The sequence below is a fragment of the Rana temporaria genome, chromosome 3, assembly GCF_905171775.1.
Source record: "Rana temporaria chromosome 3, aRanTem1.1, whole genome shotgun sequence".
NCBI classification, from domain to species: Eukaryota; Metazoa; Chordata; class Amphibia; order Anura; family Ranidae; genus Rana; species Rana temporaria.
The window spans coordinates 409,285,788-409,308,711 of record NC_053491.1 but is presented as its reverse complement, the minus strand read 5'-3'; the positions used below and the strand labels follow the sequence as shown (position 1 = coordinate 409,308,711).

Genomic DNA, 22,924 nt, shown 5'->3' with positions numbered 1-22,924 from the left:
GTCGAGGAAAACGGTCGTGTGTACGAGGCCTCAGGCTTTTCTTCCACTTTAAAGAAAAATGCTAAAAAGCTGACTAATGTTTTAAAAGAAATGCCAAACAATTTAATATTTAGATTTGGTTTTGTTTTCTACACTATCTCCTCTCCTTGCCCCCTATCATACCACAACGCCCAAAAACTCTGGCCCCTCAGTCAATTTAGTGTAAAGTTTAGATGACTCTTAGTCAAATCTAGTGTAAAGTCCTGTATACATGGGCCGAATATCAGCTGGTTCAGTAGAAACCGGCTCATGTGCATAGCTCCTGGTCTGACAGAAGCTGATCTCACGACCGGCTTCTGTCGAACGACCATGCTGGAAAACCAGCAGCCAGTCAGCATCTGATCAGCACTTGCAGCCAATAGCTGCAAGTGCTGACTGGTGTGTTCTGGCGGGGGGGGGGGGGGGGTGTTGTGGTTGTGTAATTAGTACAGCGAGCTTCCCACTGGGTTGAACAAAGAAAAAGCTTACCCTGTGTACCAGCCATAACTTTCAGGTGCCAATATTACTTCCTATCCTCCTGTCCAGTTATTATCTTGTGTCTCTGATGGTCTAACTGATATCTCCCTTCCTGCTTTATTAGTTCTCAACAGAGTATGATGATAATAAGGTCTGAGTACCCCAATGTTGTGTGGGCAAATACAGGGCAGCTCGGTTTTTAAAATTTGCAAGCAAGCAGTGACAGTTTTTAGAAAAACAGACTGGGCCAGATTCTCAAAGAAGCGCCTATCTTTAGGCGGGCGTAGCGTATCTCAGATACACTACGTCGCCGTAACTTAGAGCGGCAGGTCCCGTATTCAGAAAGGACTTGCGCTCTAAGTTATGGCGGCGTAGTGTAAATGGGCCAGCGTAAGCCCGCCTAATTCAAACTAGGCTGGTAGGGGGAGTGTTGTATGTAAATGATTGGTGACCCCACGTAAATGACGCGCTTTACGAACGGCTCATGCGTGCATGCTCAGTATCACGTCGAATTTTCAAAGTAAATTACGCCCGCTCAATGCTTAGTCAACGTGAATGTAACCTACGCCCAGCCCCATTCACAGACGACTTACGCAAACAACGTAAAATACGACGCTGTTCGTACGTTTCCGACGTCCATACCTAACATGACTTACCCCTGCTTTATGAGGGGTAACTTTACGCCGGTCCGACGCCTTATGTAAACGAGGTATCTCGATACGCCAGGAGCACGTACGTTCGTGAATCGGCGTATCTAGCTCATTTGCATATTCAACGCGGAACTATACGGAAGCGCCCCTACCGGCCAGCGTAAATATGCACCCCAAGATACGACGGCGTAAGAGACTTACGCCGCTCGCATCTAGGCAACAGTGAGGCGGATCTGATTCTATGAATCACGCACAGAGATGTGACGCCTCACACTCAGGCCGGGTACACACGGACAAACATGTATGGTGAAAGCGGTCCGTCGGACCGTTTTCACCATACATGTCTGCCAGAGGGCTTCTGTACGATGGTTGTACACACCATCGTACAGAAGTCCGCGCGTAAACAATACGCGGGGCGTGTCCGCGGTGTCCGCGGTGTCGCCGCGTCGATGACGCGGTGTCGCCGCGACAATGACGCGGCGACGTGGGCGGCCCGCCTTTAAAATGCTTCCACGCATGCGTCGAAGTCATTCGACGCATGCGAGGGACGGCGGGCGCCTGGACATGTACGGTAGGTCTGTACTGACGACCGTACATGTCCGAGCGGGCTGAATTCCAGCGGGCTGTTTTAAAACAAGTCCAGGAATATTTGTCTGCTGGGAAAAGGCCCGGCGGGCAAATGTTTGCTGGAATTCGGCCCGCTCGCGCCCACACACGACCAAACATGTCTGCTGAAACTGGCCTGCGGGCCAGTTTCAGCAGACATGTTTGGTCGTGAGTATGGGGCCTCAGAGTTACGATGGCGTATCTGGAGAATCGGGGCCACTGTGTTTAACTGGTGGAACAGTGTTTTTTTTGGAGGGGGTGGTGGCTCGTGGTCAGTCGTCTAGCCCTGCACTTACCCCATCTAGGTTCCAGGCAGGTAGCGCTCCTATGGGCGAAGGGTGGCGGCCAGGCGTCTCCTTCTCATCGTGGCGGCTTCCGCCGTGCGTCTTCACCCTCCTCCTCCTCCTAGACATCCAATAGGATCATCTGTCCTTTCAGCCAATCGGGTGATCAGTCTCAGACCCGATTCCTGTTTGGCCAGGAGGATTCGCTATTCTTCTCTTCTTGGGTCCCTGGCTGGAGCTCCTGGCCCCTCCCTCCTGTTGAGTACCCCCACAGCAAGCAGCTTGCTATGGGGGCACCCAAGCTGAGCTGCAGCTCCATGTATCCATTCAGACATTGAGCTGTGGTTTGGCCCCACCCCCTTTCTCTCCTGATTGGCAAACTGAGTTTGATTGACAGCAGTGGGAGCCAATGGCATCACTGCTGTGCCTCAGCCAATCAGGGAGGGGGGGAGTCCTGATGGCTGAGGCACTCGTGGACATTGCTGGATAGAGATGGGGCTCAGGTAAGTATTAAGGGGGCTGGGAAAGGGGCTGCTGCACACAAAAGGCTTTTTATTTTAATGCAAATAATGTATTAAGATAGAAAACCTTCTGAATTTACAACCACTTTAAAGGCTGAACAGCCATAAAGTCAATAGAACCATTGTGTGTTTTTGTGTTTGTATTATTCTCCCTTGTTTTTCTGGCACGGTTCACACTCCTGCGACTTAGGAACCGACTTTGAGACCCAAAGTCACAGGATATGTGAAATGCCATGTATCCTTTGGGAGATGTTCCAATTGACACTACTGAAGTCATTGCGACTTCAGAAATGGTTCCTGCACTCATTTGATCTGACTTTAACACGGCTTCAATGCCAGAGAGCGCAAAAGTATTGAAGTCAATTAATAAAACTAAGAACAGCTAACATCTAACATTTTCAGCATAGCAGCTAGGTCAGCCCCATACTTCTATCATAACAGGTTTACTTTAAAGGGCCAATCCATAAATAAGTGATGGTGAGCAAAGTCAGGCAATGACTAGTGTTGAGCGGAATACGCCATATTCGATTTTGCGATATATCACGAATATATAGACGAATATTCGTGAAATATTCGCTAAAATCGAATATTCTTGATATTTTATCAAAAAAATTTTTTTGGCGAAATTTTACTAATGCGAATGCGAAATTGATTGCGAAATTTCGCTAATGCGAATGCGAAATTGATTGCGAAATTTTGAAACATTCAATTTCACCTGCCCTTTGGAAAAAGTGTGGTTTTACGTAATGGACCCTGCAACTAACAACAAGGTATTAATAAAATAAATACATTATTATATAGATTTGAGGGTTTACTTTGACCAATTTGTATATTGATTAGTTTAATAAATATTGAATAACCATAGATTTGGAAAATACAGATCTCTCCTCTAGACTGACCTGTATTGAGTTAGGTAAAGATCAACCGCACACTGGGGCCCCTGATTCTGTTGAGTTAAAAAAAAAAACAAGTAAACTATGTTAAACAGTTATTATTTTCATTAAAGAGGTGAAATGCAAATGATGACACGGGACAAAAGATGGAAAATTCTTTGAAGATGTGATACACTGGAAAAACGCACAGAAACACTCCACTCTCTCCTATGACAACTGTGGTAGGAGAACTCTGATTGGCTATGATGCAAAAGAAGGGCGGAGAAAGTATTCGCGAATATTCGTAATACGAATATTCGCGATTGCGAATATTCGGCAACATAAAATGATCGCCTCAGCTTAGCTACTCGGCCCAGGGTCTCTAATCATACCAGCAATGCTTTTAGACGTCGATGGAGATCACTAGGATGTGATCTGTTTTAAAAATAAATGTGAAAAAATATGAATATTCGGAATAGCGAATTTTGGCCGCGAAATTCGAGTTATTCGCGAATATTCGAATATAACATATTCGTAACGAATATTCGCAATGCGAATATTCGTGAGCAACACTAGCAATGACTTCTTATATATCTGAGATCTCTTTGCCATAATTCCCTACTCTGTTTCTGGAGAAATTTCAGGTGGTTTAGTTCTCCAGCATCCACTAAAAACGGAAATAATGTAAAATGTATGACTGGCAACCTCATCCGTTACAACCTGCTAACTTGCAATACAACTCATGCATCAAAAGAGCAGGACAAACCTTATTTCTTTTTAATGCCGCGTACACATGACCGTTTTTCCTGTCTTTCTCGACATGATTCGTCGTGATTCCTCTCAAGCCTGCCTTGCATACACACGTTCATGAAAAAAAAACGGTCGAGCAAAGCGCGGTGACGTACAACACGTACGACGGGACTATAAAGGGGAAGTTCCTTTCAAATGGCGCCACCCTTTGGGCTGCATACTTGATTCTGAGTATGCACGTTTTTTTACCCCTCGGAAAAGCATACACACGAGCGATTTTCACAACGAGAAAAAGAACATCGTGAAAAACTACGAGAAAAAATAGAGCAGGTTCTAATGTTTTTGTAAAAAAATGGCAGTTTTCTCGTCATGAAAAACGGTCGTGTGTACGCGGCACAAGACATACTCTGCTATGATATTCAGAGAAGGATTGTCCATAAAGGAAAATAAATGCAAATTTCTGTGCATATAGATTTGAGGCAATGATCCATCATACATGAAAGCTTGTTTCACAATAGTAGCTTTTCTAATTGATATATGTTCCTCTGCTTTATGCCATCATGGAGGGTAACAATATTCTTTTCTCTGGCAGGGGCCTGGTATTTGACAGCCTTTATGGAAACCTATTGAAAGTGGATTCTAATGGAAACGTACTTGTCTGTGTCCATGGCTTCCGTTTCTTGAAAGGGTAAGTGAATAGACATCTATACAAATCACACCTATTGAGTGGAGTGACGGGGGCCAGTGCAAGCAGAGCCTGGAAATCTGGGCCTGCAGAGAGTAGGATGTCACTTGGGTGCTGTCATGATGCTAAATACTGCCCTGCAGATCCCTGCGGGTTTAATATTGCTATTTATAAATCCATTGTCCAGTGGCCAGGATTCCTTTCAGTCTCCTCTTTGTCCTCTGACAGTTTCCTCCATTGACCTGTGTCATGGTGTGTACAACCCTCTCACCCTACTGACACCCTTCATACAAACAATAATCATTAAACATAAATGGCTTGTATAAAAGAGCTATAATAGAGGATCTTTTAAACAAGTGTACCAACCTTGTTTTCTTCTTAAAGGGGTTGTAAAGGTTTGTTTTTTAGTTTCTAAATAGGTTCCTTTAAGCTAGTACATTGTTGGTTCACTTACCTTTTCCTTCGATTTCCCTTCTAAATTTCTTTCTTTGTCTAAATTTCTCACTTCCTGTTTCTCCTCAGTAAGCTTGCCCCCATCATCCGAGCCGTTCTGACTGGGGGTTAGTCAGCCAGAACCGCTTACTGAGGAGGAACAGAAAGTGAGAAATTCAGACAAAGAAAACAAAGAAAAAAAAATATTTAGAAGGGAAATCGAAGGAAACGTTTAGTGAACCAACAATGCACTAGCTTAAAGAAAACTATTTAGAAAATAAAAAAACAAACCTTTACAACCCCTTTAATTGTTGCAATATGGAGAAATTCCTTTTTCACTTTATCTGTTTTTTTATTTTGTCCTCTGATTCCTCCTGTATTGAGTTGTATTTTAACTTTACTGTCTGCCCTGATTTTGTAAAGCGCTGCACAAACTGTTGGTGCTATATAAATCCTCTATAATAATAATAATAATGATGTGAAAAAAGTCATTAAGTTTAGGTATAATAAAATGCTGACATGTGAATATTTTTGTAAAAACAGTGGTCTGTTATAGGAAGCTTTATATGTTGAATTGTCAACTGTACAGGCCACCGGAAAAAAAAAGGGGGAGATGGCTTCATGTTTCCTAAACTGTATAAAATCTTCTGTTTTCTCTCAACATTCCCTGCACCTCCTTCCTCCTACAGTTCCCTTGTTGAATTCAGTCACAGATGTTCTCAGGTGGCCAGGAAAAGGAAAAGAGTCAGAAAAAATTATCACAATTTAATTATTTTGAGGTTTGATGCTGCCCCCCTTACCTGCTCTCCTAGTCACTGGTTCAGCGGGTAAATGCACCCCTATATAAGGCAAAAAGTGAGATTTGTGTCCTATATACGTAATATATGTAAATAATCTCCTACAATAAAAAACTTCTGAAAAAAGCCATGTTTTGCATTGAAGGCCTGCAAGTGAATGCCTTACCAATTGTGATTGCTTCATCTATCATATGGATAGTTAATACTTGCACTCCGAAGAAAGAGCTTTTTTTTTTTTTTTCTTTTTTTCTTTTTCTACTTCAGACTCAACCTCATATAGTGTGCATTATATGCTCATGTTCTGCGTACCAGCCCATTGCATCTCTATATTGGTTTTGCATCATAAGTGTCGCTTCTTTTGTGTGGAAATTTGCTTTTTTCCTCCCTCTTTTTTTTTTTTTTTCCTTTAAATATAAGTATATATATGTTATTTATTTAATATCATTCCTCGTGCTTAAGAGGCGCAAAGTAATTGTGATTTCAATTATCTCCCCCCTAATCCTTCCCCCCCACCCCCCCCTATCTCACCTTAAACAATCTCTTATATCTCTAGTTCTCTCTAATTTTCTTCTGATATATCTTTTAAGTATCTGTCCTTAATTTTTCTGCGTAACTTCACGATTTCTTAAAAGTCCTCCATTTATCCCATTTCGTGATTTGTAAGATGTTATTGCCCTCTATAGCCTCTTTTAGTTCTTCCATTTTGTATGTTTCTTCAACCGCATCTATCCATTCCCAGATTAAGGGGCACTCCACCTCTTGCCACTTCCTTGGAATAAGTCTCTTAGCGGCATTGAGTAGATGCGGTACAAGCGTTTTCCTATAACTCTTTATACCTTCCTCCCCCCCATGGAATAGGATGACCCATGGGTCCATCTTGATCTTTTTCCCCGTGATCTCTTCCACACAGGTCAAAATTTGTTCCCAATACCTCTTAATCTTAGGGCATCCCCACCAGAGGTGTGCCATATTTCCTGATGTTTTACATCCCCTCCAGCACTCTCCTGTCTGTTCCTCTTTATACTTTTTTATCTTATCCGGAGTCATGTACCATCCGGATATGCATTTAAAGCACATCTCCGCAGTACGGCTATCTACCGCTGAGGAGTGTGTCAGAGCCAACATTTTATCTATTGTGCCCCCATCCCGCTGTGTTCCCAGTTCCCTTTCCCATTTTCTAATGAATGGGGGTATGTTCTGCTCATCCATCTTCAATAGAATCCTGTATAACTTTGAGGTAGCTCCTTTAGATCTTTCCGTGGAACATATTTTTTCTAATTCTGTTAACTGGTCTCCCGTTCTCAGTGGTCCTGGGAGATCCTGAACAAAATGTTTAAGCTGCTGGTACCTCCATTCATTGATTTCCATTAAATTATTTTTAAGTTTTAACTCTTGTAGTGTTATTATGTGGCCACCCTTCGTTATATCCCTTAGTTGTACAGTGTCCTGTTTAATCCAATTACCCCCCACTTGTGTTTTACCTGGTGCAAAATAATCGTTATTTTTTAGTGCTATAAAAGGTGAATTATATTCCTTCTGAGTTTTTTTATACACCTTATCCCATATTTTAAGTGCATTTTTTGTTATTTCGTGTGCGTTTTTATCTAGTGTCCTAAATTGGGGAGGGTTCCAAATTATCTTGTCCAACCTCGCCTGTGCTAATTCATTTTCTAAACTTACCCACCTTTTTTCTTTGTTGGCTCTGGCCCACTCCACCACCCTTGTTATTACCACTGCGTCATAGTATCCTTTAACATCCGGTACCGCTAAACCCCCCTTTTTTTTTGGTTGTTTTAGGGTCTGGAGTGATATCCTATGTTTCTTATTTTTCCATATGTAATTCATAATTAATTTTTTTAGTACAGAGAATAGTGTTCTCGGGAGGGCTATGGGAATCATCTGAAATTTATATAAGATTTTAGGTATAATAACCATTTTGCAATAATTGATTCGTCCTATCCATGATATTGCTCTATTTTCCACTCTTTTTGTTTCTATCTTAATTTCATTTAATAGGGGGATGAAGTTTATTTTATACATTTTTTTAGTAGAATTTGCTAACAATATCCCTAGGTATTTAAATTCTTTGACCCAGGCGAAATGGTACTTCACTTTCAAGAATTGCTCTTCCCATTTACTTATATTTATACTCATAATCTCCGTTTTGGTGAGGTTTATTTTGAAGTTCGCAATTTCCCCGTACTCTCTGCATAGGTTTAATAGGTTTGGGATTGATGTTTTGGGTTTATCTAAATAGAACAGGACGTCGTCTGCAAATGCAGAAAGTTTGTATTCCTCCTCTCCTATTTTAACCCCTTTTATTTCTTGGCAGTTCCGGATCCTGGCCAGTAGAGGCTCCAATGAGAGCACAAACAGGAGCGGCGACAGAGGACACCCCTGCCTTGTACCATTTTTCATTGAAAAAGTTTGAGATAAACTGCCATTTATCTTTATTTTGGCTGTGGGCGACAAATAAAGTGCTGCAATCCAATCTATCATTCTCTGTCCAAACCCCATGTCCTTCAGGGTAAGCAACATAAATCCCCAGTCTACTCTGTCGAACGCTTTTTCTGCATCGATCGACAGAAGTAGACCTGGGGACCCTACTGCCTTCATTCTCTGGAGTATCAAGAGTGTTTTTACTCCATTGTCTCTACCCTCTCTACCTTGAACAAAGCCCGTTTGGTCCGGGTGTACCAATTTTGTCATTTCCTGTCTAACTCTTCCGGCCAGTACCTTTGCGTACAATTTTATATCAGTGTTTAAAAGAGATATCGGCCTGTACCCTGAGCAGCTTCCCGTGTCTTTACCTTCCTTTGGAATAACCGTGATGGTTGCCTCTGATGCTTCTTTACTTAATTTATACTCTCTTCCAAGGCCATTAAAATACTGGCATAATTTTGGGAGGAGGATCTCCTTGTATTTTTTGTAGTACATCACAGTGAAGCCGTCAGGGCCCGGGCTTTTACCGGCTTCTGTACTTGTTAATGCTAGTTTAATTTCATTTTCCGTAATGGGCCTATCCATCTCTTCTGCCTCCATTTGTCCAATTTTCGCTATTCCTGCTTCCTTTAAGAATGTAGTGATCTTATTTTCTTTTTCCCCTTTTTGCCAGTTCTTTTGTTCTACCGAGTATAATTTTTCGTAGTATACTCTAAATGTTTCTGCAATATCTTTTGTTGTATGTGAAACCTCACCTTTTTCGTTTTTAATTTTATCTATATAATTCCTTGATTTCTTTTTTGTACCATCCGAGCTAGATGTTTGCTTGTTTTATTCCCCCACCTGTATCTTTCCCTTGCTATTAAGTTAAATTCCCTTTTTGTGTCCTGATCTAAAAGTTCTTTAAGGTCATTTCGCTTATTTACTAGGTTTAGATATAGGTTTTGTTGTTTTCCCATGTTCTTATGTTTCTGTTCAAGATTAAAGATCTCCCCTATTAGTTTTTCCCTTTTACTATTCTCCTCTTTCTTCCTCCTTGCTCCTTCAGAGATCAAGATCCCTCTTATCACCGCCTTATGGGCATCCCATAGGGTTGCTTTAGAAATTCCATCTATCTCATTTGTTTTAAAATACTCTTCTAATTCTTTTTTAACCCTCAGGGAACTTTTCTCTTTGATTATTAGCTCCTCATTAAGTCTCCAGTTTTGATAGGGCTTTTGATTCCCTGAGATTTTTATGGATATGCTGATAGGGGCGTGATCCGAAATCGTCATGGTTTCTATTCTTGTCTCGACCACCATTTCCAGTATTCTATGGTCTACCAGTATGTGGTCAATCCGAGAGTAGCTCCCGTGGACCGGGGAATAGAACGTGTAATCTCGTTGGCTTGGGTTAAAGATCCTCCATGTATCCACTAATTGATTTCTATATAAACTTTCCTTAACCTTTCTTAGTTGTTTGTCTTGGGTTTCTGATGTCTGGTGAGTCTTGTCTACTTTCGGGTCCATACAAAAGTTTAAGTCTCCTCCCAATATTAACTTTCCCCTCCTAAAATCTTTTAATTTCCCTAGTATTTCCAACAGGTATTTCATCGGGGAGGTATTTGGGGCATATATATTTACAAGGGTGTATTCCTCCTCCTCCAGATTTCCCCTTAAAAAGAGGAATCTCCCTTCCGGGTCTGTCATTCTATCCGTTAGAACGAACCTAGTCCCCTTCGCTATTCCGATTGCTATCCCTCTGGCTCTTTTGGAAATGGTATCTCCATAGTACCATCTGGGAAAGTCGGGGGAGTATATCTTTGTATTTGACCCCAGTGTAAGATGGGTTTCTTGTAAGAAGGCAATGTCTGTCCTATACCTTTTCAGCTCCTTTAATATCTTATGTCTCTTAGTTGGGCTGTTAAGGCCTTTTACATTATAGGACAGACATTTAATCACTGGCATCTTTGTTTACCTTTCTTCGGGTTACTATCTCTTCTGATTGTTTTGGTGAGATAGGGTTTCTTCCCTCCCTGCTTCCCATGCCTCCCCCCCCTCCCTCCAACCCACCCGATCCTCCCCCTCCCTCCCATCCCCTCCTCCCAACCCACCCAACCCTCCCTCCCTCCCTCCCATCCCCTCCCCCTTCCCTCCTTCCTCCCTCCTACCCCCCTATCTGGCCTATTGAAGACCTCTGAACCATCTTCCATGTCATGGTTCAGATCATTCCGGGTGGGGTCTGGGACCACCTCCCCCCCTCCGGTTTTCCACCCAGGAGGGGGGGGAGGAGGGGACCTGTCCCAAGCCCGAAGTCAGAGGAGAGACAAAAAAAAAAAAAAAAAAAAGGATAACTGGGAACTTCAACCGTAGCCCAGAAGAGAAAAAGGTGCTACCAGAGAGAGAGCTGAGGAAAAGAGGATGGGGGGGAGTTTCCATTTTCCTCCCCTCCTCCCCCCACCCCCTCCTCCCCTCCTACCCCCAGCCTGGCAGGTCAGGGACCTGAATATCCAATTTCCTACAGAATTCATTTAAGTCCTCGGGGAATCTTAGTGTCGCCGATCTCCCCTCTTTTGTTCCAATTAGGCAAGCAGGGAAACCCCAATTATACTTAATCTTCAGATCTGTCATCTGTTTTAAGAGTGGTTTTAACACCCATCTCCTTGCCAGGGTTTCTGGGGCCACGTCGGTGAATATCTGCAGCTCCGTCCCTTCAAACACTACCGGGGGTTGTCCCCTCAGCTTCTTCCAAATTGCTTCTTTATCTTCATAAAATCCGAACCTTATTATGACATCTCTTGTTCGCTCGGTAGTCACTCTTTTCGGATTTCCTACCCGATGTACCCTTTCAATCCTAATTGGGTTGTCTATTGTTCTTTCCAGTAGTGGATTAAATATCGTCTGTGTTATTATCCTGAGGTCCTCGCCCCTCTTCTCTGGTATCGACCTTATCCTTAAGTTTTGTCTCCGGCTTCTATTTTCCTGATCCTCCAATTTATAGAGAATATGTCTCTGTTGAAGTTGAATCTGATCCATCTGGGCTTTTAGTGTATTTGATTCCTGTTCTTGTTTCTCTATTTGTTCCTCTACTGTTTCTATTCTGGAGAGCATGTGACCAAAGTCTGTCCTTAAGTTCTGTATTTCACTTTTTATCACGTTTTCCAATCTTAACAGCATCTCCGCCATTTCTCCCTTTGAGGGGGCCTGAGTGTCCGTGCTTCGTTCATCCATCCTGCTGCTTTCTAATACACTTCCGGTGGGCCCCTCCTCTCTTAGTTCTATAGATGTTTCTCTGGACATATCACTCTGGGGTTTCTTATTTTCAACCTTTTTTGCTTTATTCACTTGTTGTTGCTTTGTTGCACCCTGGGCTCCAGGGACACGCGGACTTTCCCCTCTAGTTACGAATGGCCTTATTGAGCTTGTTGCTGTTGTGTTACTTGGAGTAGTTGGGGGTCCCCCTTTTGTTGATCTACTCGTCATTCTGCTCATATTAGTCTCCTTCTTTCTGATTCTCTTCCCCAGCTTGACCTCTTAATTCCCCAATTGATGCAGAACCCAATATAAAGGGGGAGACCGGTATAGAGTGCTATGCTGGGTTGGGCCAGAGGTTTACTTTGTAGGGATTCGCTATTTTAATTTTATTTTCTCCCCCTCTACCCCCTTTTTTTTTTTTTTTTTTTTTTAGCTCTTAACCTACTAGTATTATTTCAGCGGTTCTGACAGTTTAAACGATGCTTATCAATGTACTAATATATCCGATCTTGATCAATTACAACAAATAGTATTTGTATATGCAAGGGATATGGATAGACGGAGTTCCCTTATTTACCATTCGGTTATAGGGCGTTAAAGAGGGGGGCAGGGTACCTCCAAAGATCTTTCCCTTTTCCTGCTGTTTAAGGTCCAGGGAATTTGGGAGATACCAATAGAAAAAGAATAAAAATAAAGGTCCCACACCAGAGGTGCCTGAGAATTCCCCAAGAGAAATGGGGCGTATAAGTTCCCCTCAATCGAAGGCAAGAAAACAAAATTAAATAAATAAATAATTTAGGAAATACGAGTGGACAGGCTTCAAGCAGAACATGCAGGTAGAATTTTGAATACAGAATGTACATGCCAGCTTTACCTATTTTAGGAATTTCACATGTAGTATAAATAGTCCCCCCCAATCGAGTAGTATAAAAAAGTGCTGTAACAATCAGTTATTCATAGTGACATCTCTTATCTACCTCTTTATACAACTTCGCTTAGCATATACAGCTGGTTATCTCAAGGTTCCTGTTGGCTTCCCTTATTGATCTTCTATTCTCTTGTGTTCAAATGTGTTAAATTGTTCTATGTCATACCATGCAATGCAGCTCTTAGTTTAATTTCGCAGAAAAAAAAAAAAGAATACCTCTCTCTTCTCCATGGATCTGCATTAAATTGCTGTTTTCAAACATTCTGATTTTTCTTCACAATTTAATTGTTAGCATCGAATGTACCTCTAGGTCTGGATCAGCTGAGAGGAGGGGTGCAGATGATATCCATCCATCTAGGCTCAGCGTGCACGCTGTCTCGGCATACTCACTTCAGTGTGGGCTAAGGTCCTGGCTGGAGCCGTTGCAGTCGGCGGGTACCGTCCTCCCACTACTTACCCCGCGTCCTGTGTCCATTTTCCGGTGCTGCGGCGCGGCACGACACTTCACCGCCCGCAGCCCTTAGCGTCACAAGGAACGAGTGGGTCCGATGGTTCAGTGGAGAGCCGATGGGCAGCATGTGCGGCGTAAGGAAGCTGCCGTCTCCCCCTCTCATTCGGCTCGGTCCGTCCTTCCTCCTAGCGGTCCCATCGCTCTTCGCTCCCCCGCCCGTGAACGCATCGCGTCATCACGTCCTCACGTGGACGCGCATGGCCCCGCATCAGACCATTTTCATCGGATGGACCAATCAGAGCTTTTTAAAAGGCTTGAATACAGTTTGCAGAACACAAATGTGGATTCAATTTTGAAAAGTGGTTCTGGGGCACCAAGGAGGCAGAATACCACATAATGTGTATGTGGTAACAACCCACAATGCATGGGAGCAGTATTAAGGGGCCCTTACACAGTAATTCATTTTGACAGCGAAGGCCATTAATCACTATAGATGGTAGGGCAATTGTGTACTTAGATATTAGCATTGGTGGCCTGTGAAGTGGGCTTTAAAATAGTGGCAACAACAAAAAAGAATATTTCAGCACTATTTTGTGGTTGCTGATAAACAGAATCATATGCTGCCATTTTTATCAGGGACTCCAGATGTACAGGCAGGCCTCGTACACACGATAAGTCCATCCGAAGAGAACGGTCCGAAGGACTGTTGTCATCGGTTAACCGATGAAGCTGACTGATGATCTGATGTGCCTACACACCATAGGTTAAATAACCGATCGCGTCAGAACGCGGTGACGTAAAACACAACGACGTGCTGAAAAAAACGAAGTTCAATGCTTCCAAGCATGCGTCAACTTGATTCTGAGCATGCATGGATTTTTAACCGATGGTCGTGCGTACTAACGATCGGTTTTGACCTATCGGTTAGGCGTCCATCGGTTAAATTTTAAAGCAAGTTCCTATTTTTTGGACCGAAGGTTAACTAACCGATGGGGCCCACACACGATCGGTTTGGACCGATGAAAATGGTCCATCAGACCATTCTCATCGGATGGACTGATCGTGTGTACGCAGCCTTTGATATTTTCACTAAAAATACCAATTCTGTTTAATTGTCTTAACCATCACCTAGATGATGTCACAATTTTTCGATTAACTCCAGGATGTAGAAAAAACAAATAATGGAAGGATGAAAAGACACAAATAGCCAGATTCAGAGAGATGGCCGCAACTTTAAGGCGGCGTAGCGTATCGTATTTACGCCACGCCGCCTTAAGTCAGAGAGGCAAGTACTGTATTCTCAAAGTACTTGCCTCCTAACTTACGGCGGCGTAGCGTAAATGCGGCGGGCGCATTCAAATTCGGCTGAGGGGGCGTGTTTTATTATAATTAGGCTTGACCCGACGTGATTGACGTTTTTTTTAACTGCGCATGCGCCGTGCGCCTACATTTCCCAGTGTGCATTGCGGCTAAGTCCGCCGCACGGGCCTATTGATTTCGACGTGGACGTAAACAACGTAAATCCCTATTCACGGACGACTTACGCAAACGACGTAAAATTTTTGAATTTTGAAGCGGGAACGGCGGCCATACTTAACATTGACTACGCCTCCTAGGGTCAGCTTTATCTTTAGGCGGCCTATCTCTTACGCAAACGACGTAAAATTTATTGCGATGGGTGGACGTACGTTCGTGAATAGGCGTATGTATTGATTTACATATTCTACGCCGACCACAATGGAAGCGCCACCTAGCGGCCAGCCAAAATATTGCACCATAAGATAGGACGGCACAAGCCGTCGTATCTTAGATAGGTTTAAGTGTATCTCTGTTTGAGAATACACTTAAACCTAGGTCGGCGCAGATTCTGAGTTAGGTCGGCGTATCTACTAACCTAACTCTTACTGAATCTAGCTAAAACTCACTATTTGAACCTTTGTGAGATAAAAGAACCAGGGTAAAATATCTAGTTTGGGTGAAGTTGACCTTAAACACTGGGGATCTTTATTAAATAAACTTGCATGTCAAGACAAGCAACAGAGAGATCATCTTCACTTGTTGCTTAGAGAAGGAGGGAGTCTTGAGTCTGCTACATACGGTTTTGACAGGACTGGAATTAATAAAGTAATAATGCGCTAAAATCAACCTTCCAATATTACATAAACTCATACAAATTCCAATGGCATAAAAACAATGGGCCTGAGCCTCAAAAGGGATACGCCGGCGTATCTACTGATACGCCGGCGTATCCCTGTTTCTATCTATGGAACTGATCCACAGAATCAGTTTCACATAGATAGACAGAAGATCCGACATGTGTAAGGGACTTACACTGTCGGATCTTAGGATGCAGTACCGCAGCCGCCGCTGGGGGCATTTCTCGTCGAAATGCCGCTTCCGGTATGCAAATTAGCACTTACGGAGATCCACGAAGCTTTTACGCTTCGTTTTTTCTCCGTAAGTATTAGTTTGCCATCGCAATATTAGGGCTACTTTTACAAGGCCTAAACTGTTTACACCTTGTAAAAGTAGACCCTTCTATCCCGCGTCGCTGTCATTTTTTTTTTTTATTTATTTTTTTTCCCCGCCGCAACTCGTTTTTTTTTTACGCCCGTCGCGATTCTCAAGATCCGGCGCAACGTAAAACCGCGCAAAGCACGTCGGGAAAATGACGTCGGGAGCATGCGCAGTATGTCCGGCGTGGGAGCGCGCCTAATTTAAATGGGACTCGCCCCATTAAATTAGGAACGCCTTGCGCCGGCCGGATTTAAGTTACACAGCCGAAAATTTCTAGGTGCTTTGTGGATCGGGCACTTAGGTAAAAAATTTCCGGCGGTGTAACTTAAATCCGAATATTTAAGTTACACCCGCTGGCTGTGGATCAGGCCCAATAGGTGTACAATTAAATTCCAGACATGAAAGTCCAATATGTGAACAACTATTCACCACCACCAATTAGTGGGTGTACTTCTCACCTAACAATTAATTGGTTGATTGCCAAAAGAAAGGAAAAAACACACTCATCTATGTTGATTGAGAAAGAAATAAATTGGAATAAGAATAAAGTGGAAGATTGTATCATGACTTCTACAAATGCAGTCATTCTCAAAGAAAAATTAAGACATCATCATTGCGCAGATTTGCTATGGAATATTAGAACTAGAGCTTTGGATAGCTACACTCACATTTAACTTGATAGTGTAACGCTTATAGAGCGGTCAGTGCAGACAGCAGGATCCCTCTCCCTCCACATCCAGCACATTCAAGCACCGTGGGTAATGTCACTGGCTTTTCCTGATACCTATGGATAACATCAAACTTCATCAGACAGCCAAGCCAAACAACGTAGTGAAGTAAATACTACTAGCCAGGTTGGATCACTATGACTGATTATTGTAACCTCAAGACAAGAATGGTGGTGTACTGTGCACATTGGAAAGCACACCTGTATGATACATTATAGCGTGCTGTGTGTTTAGATAATTTGATAGCATTTGTCAGTCATCTGATGTAACTGGCAATAAAGTTTGTTAATAAATCAATTCTGATTGTCACCTTCTCTGTTCTATCCTTGTATTTCAGGGCCGAGGTTTGGAGTAAATACCCAAACAAATTTATCCAAAGAGATGACACCAAGAGGTTCCATGTTCTAAATACTCTATTTAATCTGTCAGGTAAGGAATGTGTTCATCAAATTCCCCCAAAGCTTTCACATGTATTACAGAGATCTGCAGCATATCTCAGAAGGCAAGCTTAAGAGTGAAGGCAGACTTAAAAGAGAAATATGGGGTTGGGCTCTTTTGCAGATTAATACTTACCTAGGTGGATGCAGCATCGGTCCCCCGGCACATCTGCACTGAGAACTTTGGGCCAAATCCTCAAAAGGGATACGCAGGCGGAACTGCTGTTCAGCCTGCGTATCCCTGTGCCTATCTTTGGAACTGATCCTCAGAAGCAGTTTTCCAAAGATAGGCAGAAGATCCGACATCTGTAAGAGACTTACACTGTCGGATCTTAGGATGCAGTACCGCATCCGCCGCTGGGGGCATTTCGTGTCGAAATGCCGCCTAGCGTATGCAAATGAGGACTTACGGAGATCCACAAAGCTTTTCAGCTTTGTGTTTTCTGCGTAAGTTTACGTTTGCATACGTAAAATTAGTTCTGCTTTTACAAAGTGTAAACTAGTTACACCTTGTAAAAACAGACCTTTTTTTCGATCGCCGCGATTTTTTTAAAATTTTGAATTATTTTTTTTGGTGCGTAACTTTTTTTTTACCCGACGCAACTTTATTGTCCTGTCGCAATCCACAAAGCCCGGCGTAACGTAATTTCACGCGCTGCCCGTCGGGAAAATGACATCACGAGCATGCGCAGTACGGCCGCCTCATTTAAATTGTCATCGCCCCCTGGAGAAGAGGACCGCCTTGCGCCGGGAGAATTTAAGTTAAACGGCCTGAAATTTCTAGGTAAGTGCTTTGTGGATCGGGCACTTAGGTAGAAATTTTAAGGCAGTGTAACTTAAATGGCAAAAGATAAGTTAGGCAGGATCTTTGAGGATTTGGCCCTTAGTGATCGAACACCGCCGATTGCTTGGTTCTGACAGCTCCCCAAGCAGAGAGCTGCTGACTATCACAGCTCTCTGCTCTACCCCCTCCTCATTCACATGAGTGCTGAGCTGTGGAGGGGGCAGAACAGCTGAGAGCCTGAGCCGGGTGTCGGTCCAAGGACCTGGCGGATCACGACTTCCATTGTCGTGATGACGCGCGCCTTGGACCGACTTCTGTAATGTCAGCAGAGCGCAGACTTCAGCCCGCTCTCTGCTGAAAACAGGTCACAGAAGTGCAAATCGAATTGCACTTTTGTGATCCATAGGAGAAGTATAGCCAAATGAGTTTTGGCTACACTTCTCCTTTAAAGGCAAACTTTTTTTAAATAACAAACATGTTATACTTACCTCCACTGTGCAGCTCATTTTGCACAGAGTGTCCCCTAACCCTGTCTTCTGGGGTCCCTCGGCGGCTGTTTCGGCTCCTCCTCGCAAAAGCTTTCCACCTTCATGCGAGCGAGCTCGCATGGTGGAAAGCTTTTGCGAGTGCGCTCCCGTGATACAGCGGCGGGCATAGCCGCCGACTGTTTCACTCGGACCCGCCATTGGTGCGCCGTGTCATCTGCTGTGATTGACAGCAGCGCCAGCCAAAGGTGAAAAAACATTTTCCTTTACAACCCCTTTAAGCCGCCCATAGATGATCTGATTTTCTTTCCTTCTGTTTATCAGGTGGAAGGAAGAAAATCACTCCATAACCCCAACAACAATCAGTGTTGATGGGGGAATGCCTCCTGAAGCGCTATTGTGTTTTGTCAGGGGGGGCATGAGGATCCATTGTTGGTATCAATTGAAGGAATAGCGCTCCAAAGGGCCAGTTAAAGGTAGGCAAGGGGCCACATCAGGCCCCCGGGCCGCAGTTTGAAGACCACTGCTCTACCCTGCCTTTTTATCACAATAGGTGTTTAACATGATGTAAATCTATTAGCGTTTATCATTGTTTGTTACAGATAAGGAACTACTGGCCTGGAAAGTAGCACGTTGACTCTTAAGGCCTGAGCAGTACATGATCTATTTACCTGTGATAAGACCTGTGTTTGAGGAGGGAACTCAATTGTAATCCTAGCACTGGAACCATCTGTTCTGGTACTTCACTGGATTGTCATGTAGGCCAATTAAGGTGCACGGCTTGAACCACAATGAGTGATGAAAAAGCACTCAAGGCTAACAATAGTAGTAGTTATAGTATATTCAGGCAGGTATAGTAATAAAACTTCATAGAAGCTAATAAATTTATGAGGTGATATGTTTGCTTTTGTCTCCACAGAGACCTATCTGTATGCTTGTCTGGTAGACTACTTCACTGACTGCTCCCGATACGTAAAGTACATGTTCCCACCTGTACAAATGTTTTTTTGGTTTCTTGTTCTTTATATTAGGATCTCATTTATTCTAATGGGTTATTTTAACAAGCCTTGGGTTGTGCAAGTTTTCCTGTTTATAAATTCTAAAAAGTGGCCCATCACTCATATCCTCAAAGTAAAAAGTAAAGGCACTTCTAAAAACATTTTGAAAAAACACTCTAAAAATGGTCAAAAATGTGAGCAGAGATTAGCACAAAATTAATTATGAAAAATATGGCAACAACATCCCTATAAGGTATAGAGCAATTTTGTTGGAGATGTGGGACTTTAAAGGTGCATCCTATATAAATTCACTTAGCGTTGATATAAAATATATACAAAAATATTTATTAAGAAAGTATTATAAAAGTATCGAATACAGTTTAATCATAGTCAGAGGTATATACGCACAGCCTATTGTTGACAAAAAAATACTGTAGTCGCATACAAATTTGCATCACGTCCAAATATTTCAACATGTTTTGCTGTGGCGGCTTCTTCAGGAAAGGACATAAAGACTAATTTAGTAGGTATAGAGGAACATAATTCACTCAGCTTTCACTCAGCTTTAGGTGTATATTTACACCTAAAGCTGAGTGAATTATGTTACTCTATACTGGTAGGCTTTAAAAACTAAAAGGAAACGTTATGTAAATTAAATGCCATAGAGACAATTACTTCTTGTGGTGGTCAAGCCTTTCAATACTTGTGAAGCTTATTTGAATCCAGGATATCCCATGATACAGTGCTATACACAGCTAATGAGGCTTAGAATATCTGCATAACCGGAAAAAACTGTGTCATACACAAGTATAACTTTCATTAATTTCTATGAACTGACTTCTCATCCATATAATGTCTGGTGGCTACCTGTAACTGCTGGGACTTCCATTGTCATCTACCAAATTTCCCAGTAGTTGCACAGTGATACACTATAGTATGCTTTTACACACACATGAACTTTAATGGCATTCCAGTCTTAGTTCGTAGGGTTCAATATTGAGTTGGCCCACCCTCTTCTGGGAAGGCTGTCCACAAAGTTTAGGAGTGTGTCTATGGGAATGTTTGACCATTCTTCCAGAAGCGCATTTGTGAGGTCAGGCACAGAGACTGATGTTGGACAAGAAGGCCTGGCTCTCAGTCTCCACTCTAATTCATCCCAAAGGTGTTCTCTGTGCAGGCCAGTCAAGTTCCTCCACCCGAACTGTGCGCAGTCATGTTGGAACAGGAATGGGCCATCCCCAAACTGTTCTCACAAAGTTGGGAACATGAAATTGTCCAAAATGCCTTGTTATGCTGACACCGTAAGAATTCCCTTCACTGAAACTAAGGGGCCAAGCCCAACTCCTGAAAAACAAACCCACACCATAATCCCCCCTCCACCAAATGATTTGGACCAGTGCACAAAGCAAGGTCCATAAAGACATGGATGAGCGAGTTTGGGGTGGAGTAACTTGACTGGCCTGTAAAGAGTCCTGACCTCAACCCGATAGAACAACTTTGGGATGAATTAGAGTGGAGACTTCTGGTCCAACATCAGTGCCTAACCTCATGAATGCGCTTCTGAAAGAATGGTCAAACATTCCCATAGACACACTCCTAAACCTTGTGGACAGCCTTCCCAGAAGAGTTAAAGCTGTTATAGCTGCAAAGGGTGGGCCAATTCGATACTGAACCCTACGGGTTCATTAAAGTTCATGTGCATGTAAAGGTAGGCATCACAATACTTTGGACAATATACATTTGAATGGTCACATTTACACATTATTAAAATCACATTTTTAAAAATGGTTACATTTTTATATGTATAACCTATTTGCAAGTGACCCAGTGTCTCAAATTCCTCCACAGCTATGACACTGGTTACAGACACGGCAATCTGTTCATGTCTTTTAAGAGCATGTTCCAGGACATTCGAGATGCAATGGACTATGTGCATGATTCGGTGAGAGCCAGGGAGGGGTTTGGAAGGAATATTTACTATCTCTTCATCATGTGTGTAGACAGCACGTTACAAGAAACACAGTGTGGAGGAGATAAGGGTATGAATACCATCACTCTACGCCTTTCTGTGTTGAGGCACAATGTTCATGCTACACAACCCTGTCCAGGCCTCTGATGTGCGTTTCTCTTCACATCAAAACACTCATGTGAATTTACATCGCAGCTGCCATTTAGACCAAAAACATCAATTTATCCTCTGGCCATATTACGGGTTCATGAACAATGTCACGTTTTTACAGTCTGTTCCCAATTAATGTTCAGTGTTATTGTGTATCCTCCCTGCTGTTAGCCTGTTCCAGAATAAACCAAGCAAACCCCCAAGAGGTTTATCTCTGTGTAGGGCTTAAAGTTTATTTTGGAAGGATACGTCAGGTATTTCTGAAAACAGCAAGGTCCAGAGTTATGGAGAGGCTACAAAGGCAACGCTTTAGGAGGGGAACGATCTGGTTAAAGAAGGGTTGCCATGTGACTGGTAAAATTATTCCTTATAAAATCCTTTAGAAAATAGGTGCAGGAACTCAACCACGACCTCCCAAAAAAAACCTCCCTACAAACCACATCAAATAGTGGATGTGGTCAAATTTCACTAACAGTTGAAGTGTCTTAAAGGGGCATTAAATACCAGCAGTGCATTATGTACAGAATGCAGAGTTCGGTGGTTGTTACACACAGAGTGCAGTGTTTGATTCAATTTGATTTGTTTTTTTCATATTTTATATTTTTATTTTTATCAAAAAGGAAAAAACAAACAAAACAAAATAACAATCCAAAGGATTCAGATATTACAACTACACAGATATAACATTCCATCTGTACTTCTGATCCTCTTTTCCATACATCAAGATAACATAATCAAACAATTAATCTTTACTTTAACTGTCCCTCTCTCCTTCTTTGTTATCCTAAATCATAAACCCCCCATACCCCAAAAAAAAAAAACCCCAACCCTCCCAAACCTCCCCACCTCCCCCCCTCCCCATCCCCTTTATTTTTGTCTCCCCCTCGAGATGCAAGGCCCAAACTTTCTTTTGTTATCACTTATACACGTATATAGATAACCATTCTCACCTCTCATACCTCTTCCAACATTCTCTTCCCTTCCTCAGAATTAATAAATATTTTCCATCCTCTCCATGTTTCATTATATTGGTTCCTCCTATCATGGGCCGCTAGGACCAGATCTTCCATTGCCTCTATCTCTTGGGTCCTCTTAAGCCAACCTGCTATGGAAGGAACTCTAGGATCCCTCCATCTCAATGTAATTCCCACCCTTGCCGCATTAATCAAGTGACACACCACTCAATTTGATTTGATATGGGATTTGTATTGCTCCAAATATGCTCCCTTAGGAGCGTGTCTAGGTGCGGAGAGACCCTATATTCAAACTTTAGTTACCCATACAAAGGTAAAAGAGCCTAGGGTGTAGAATTTGAAGGAGGTAACATAAAACAGAGAAAGACTGGGGAGGGGGCGGGGGAGCTAGCTCTCCAGATGGAGGAGGAAAAAGAGCATTCAAAGTCTATGGTTTTGCGTGGTTCCTATTCTTTATCAGATTATCCGTAGGCCTGAATAAAGAGGTGGGTTTTTAAACCCTTCCTGAAACTCAGGAGGGAGGGTAAAGACCTTAGAGGCGCTGGAGGGGATTCCACAGCTCATTACCCTTTGTGACCAGGCATCTGTTGCCAGTGTTCAGGGGTGTGCTGCACTACACAGAGTACATGGCTTAGCCTTCTTTAACAGCTGCCTACCTCTGCATCCCCTATGGGATCATAGGCAGGATGCCTGGACATACCAAATAACTTGAAACCACATCTAAATTCAATCTTTA

The 22,924-nt window shown here is 42.7% G+C and overlaps 1 protein-coding gene across 2 annotated transcripts in view; it reads left to right on the top strand.

Moving 5' to 3' along the window:
- Positions 1-22,924, top strand: part of LOC120933045 (cytosolic purine 5'-nucleotidase-like) — a 75,757-nt gene that overhangs the window by 16,838 nt on the left and 35,995 nt on the right. For both annotated transcript variants that reach the window (XM_040345991.1, XM_040345992.1), the window contains exons 4-7: positions 4,771-4,866; positions 16,729-16,820; positions 19,017-19,074; positions 20,944-21,037. In XM_040345991.1, the coding sequence (XP_040201925.1) occupies positions 4,771-4,866; positions 16,729-16,820; positions 19,017-19,074; positions 20,944-21,037 (340 nt within the window). The remainder of the gene's footprint in view (positions 1-4,770; positions 4,867-16,728; positions 16,821-19,016; positions 19,075-20,943; positions 21,038-22,924) is intronic.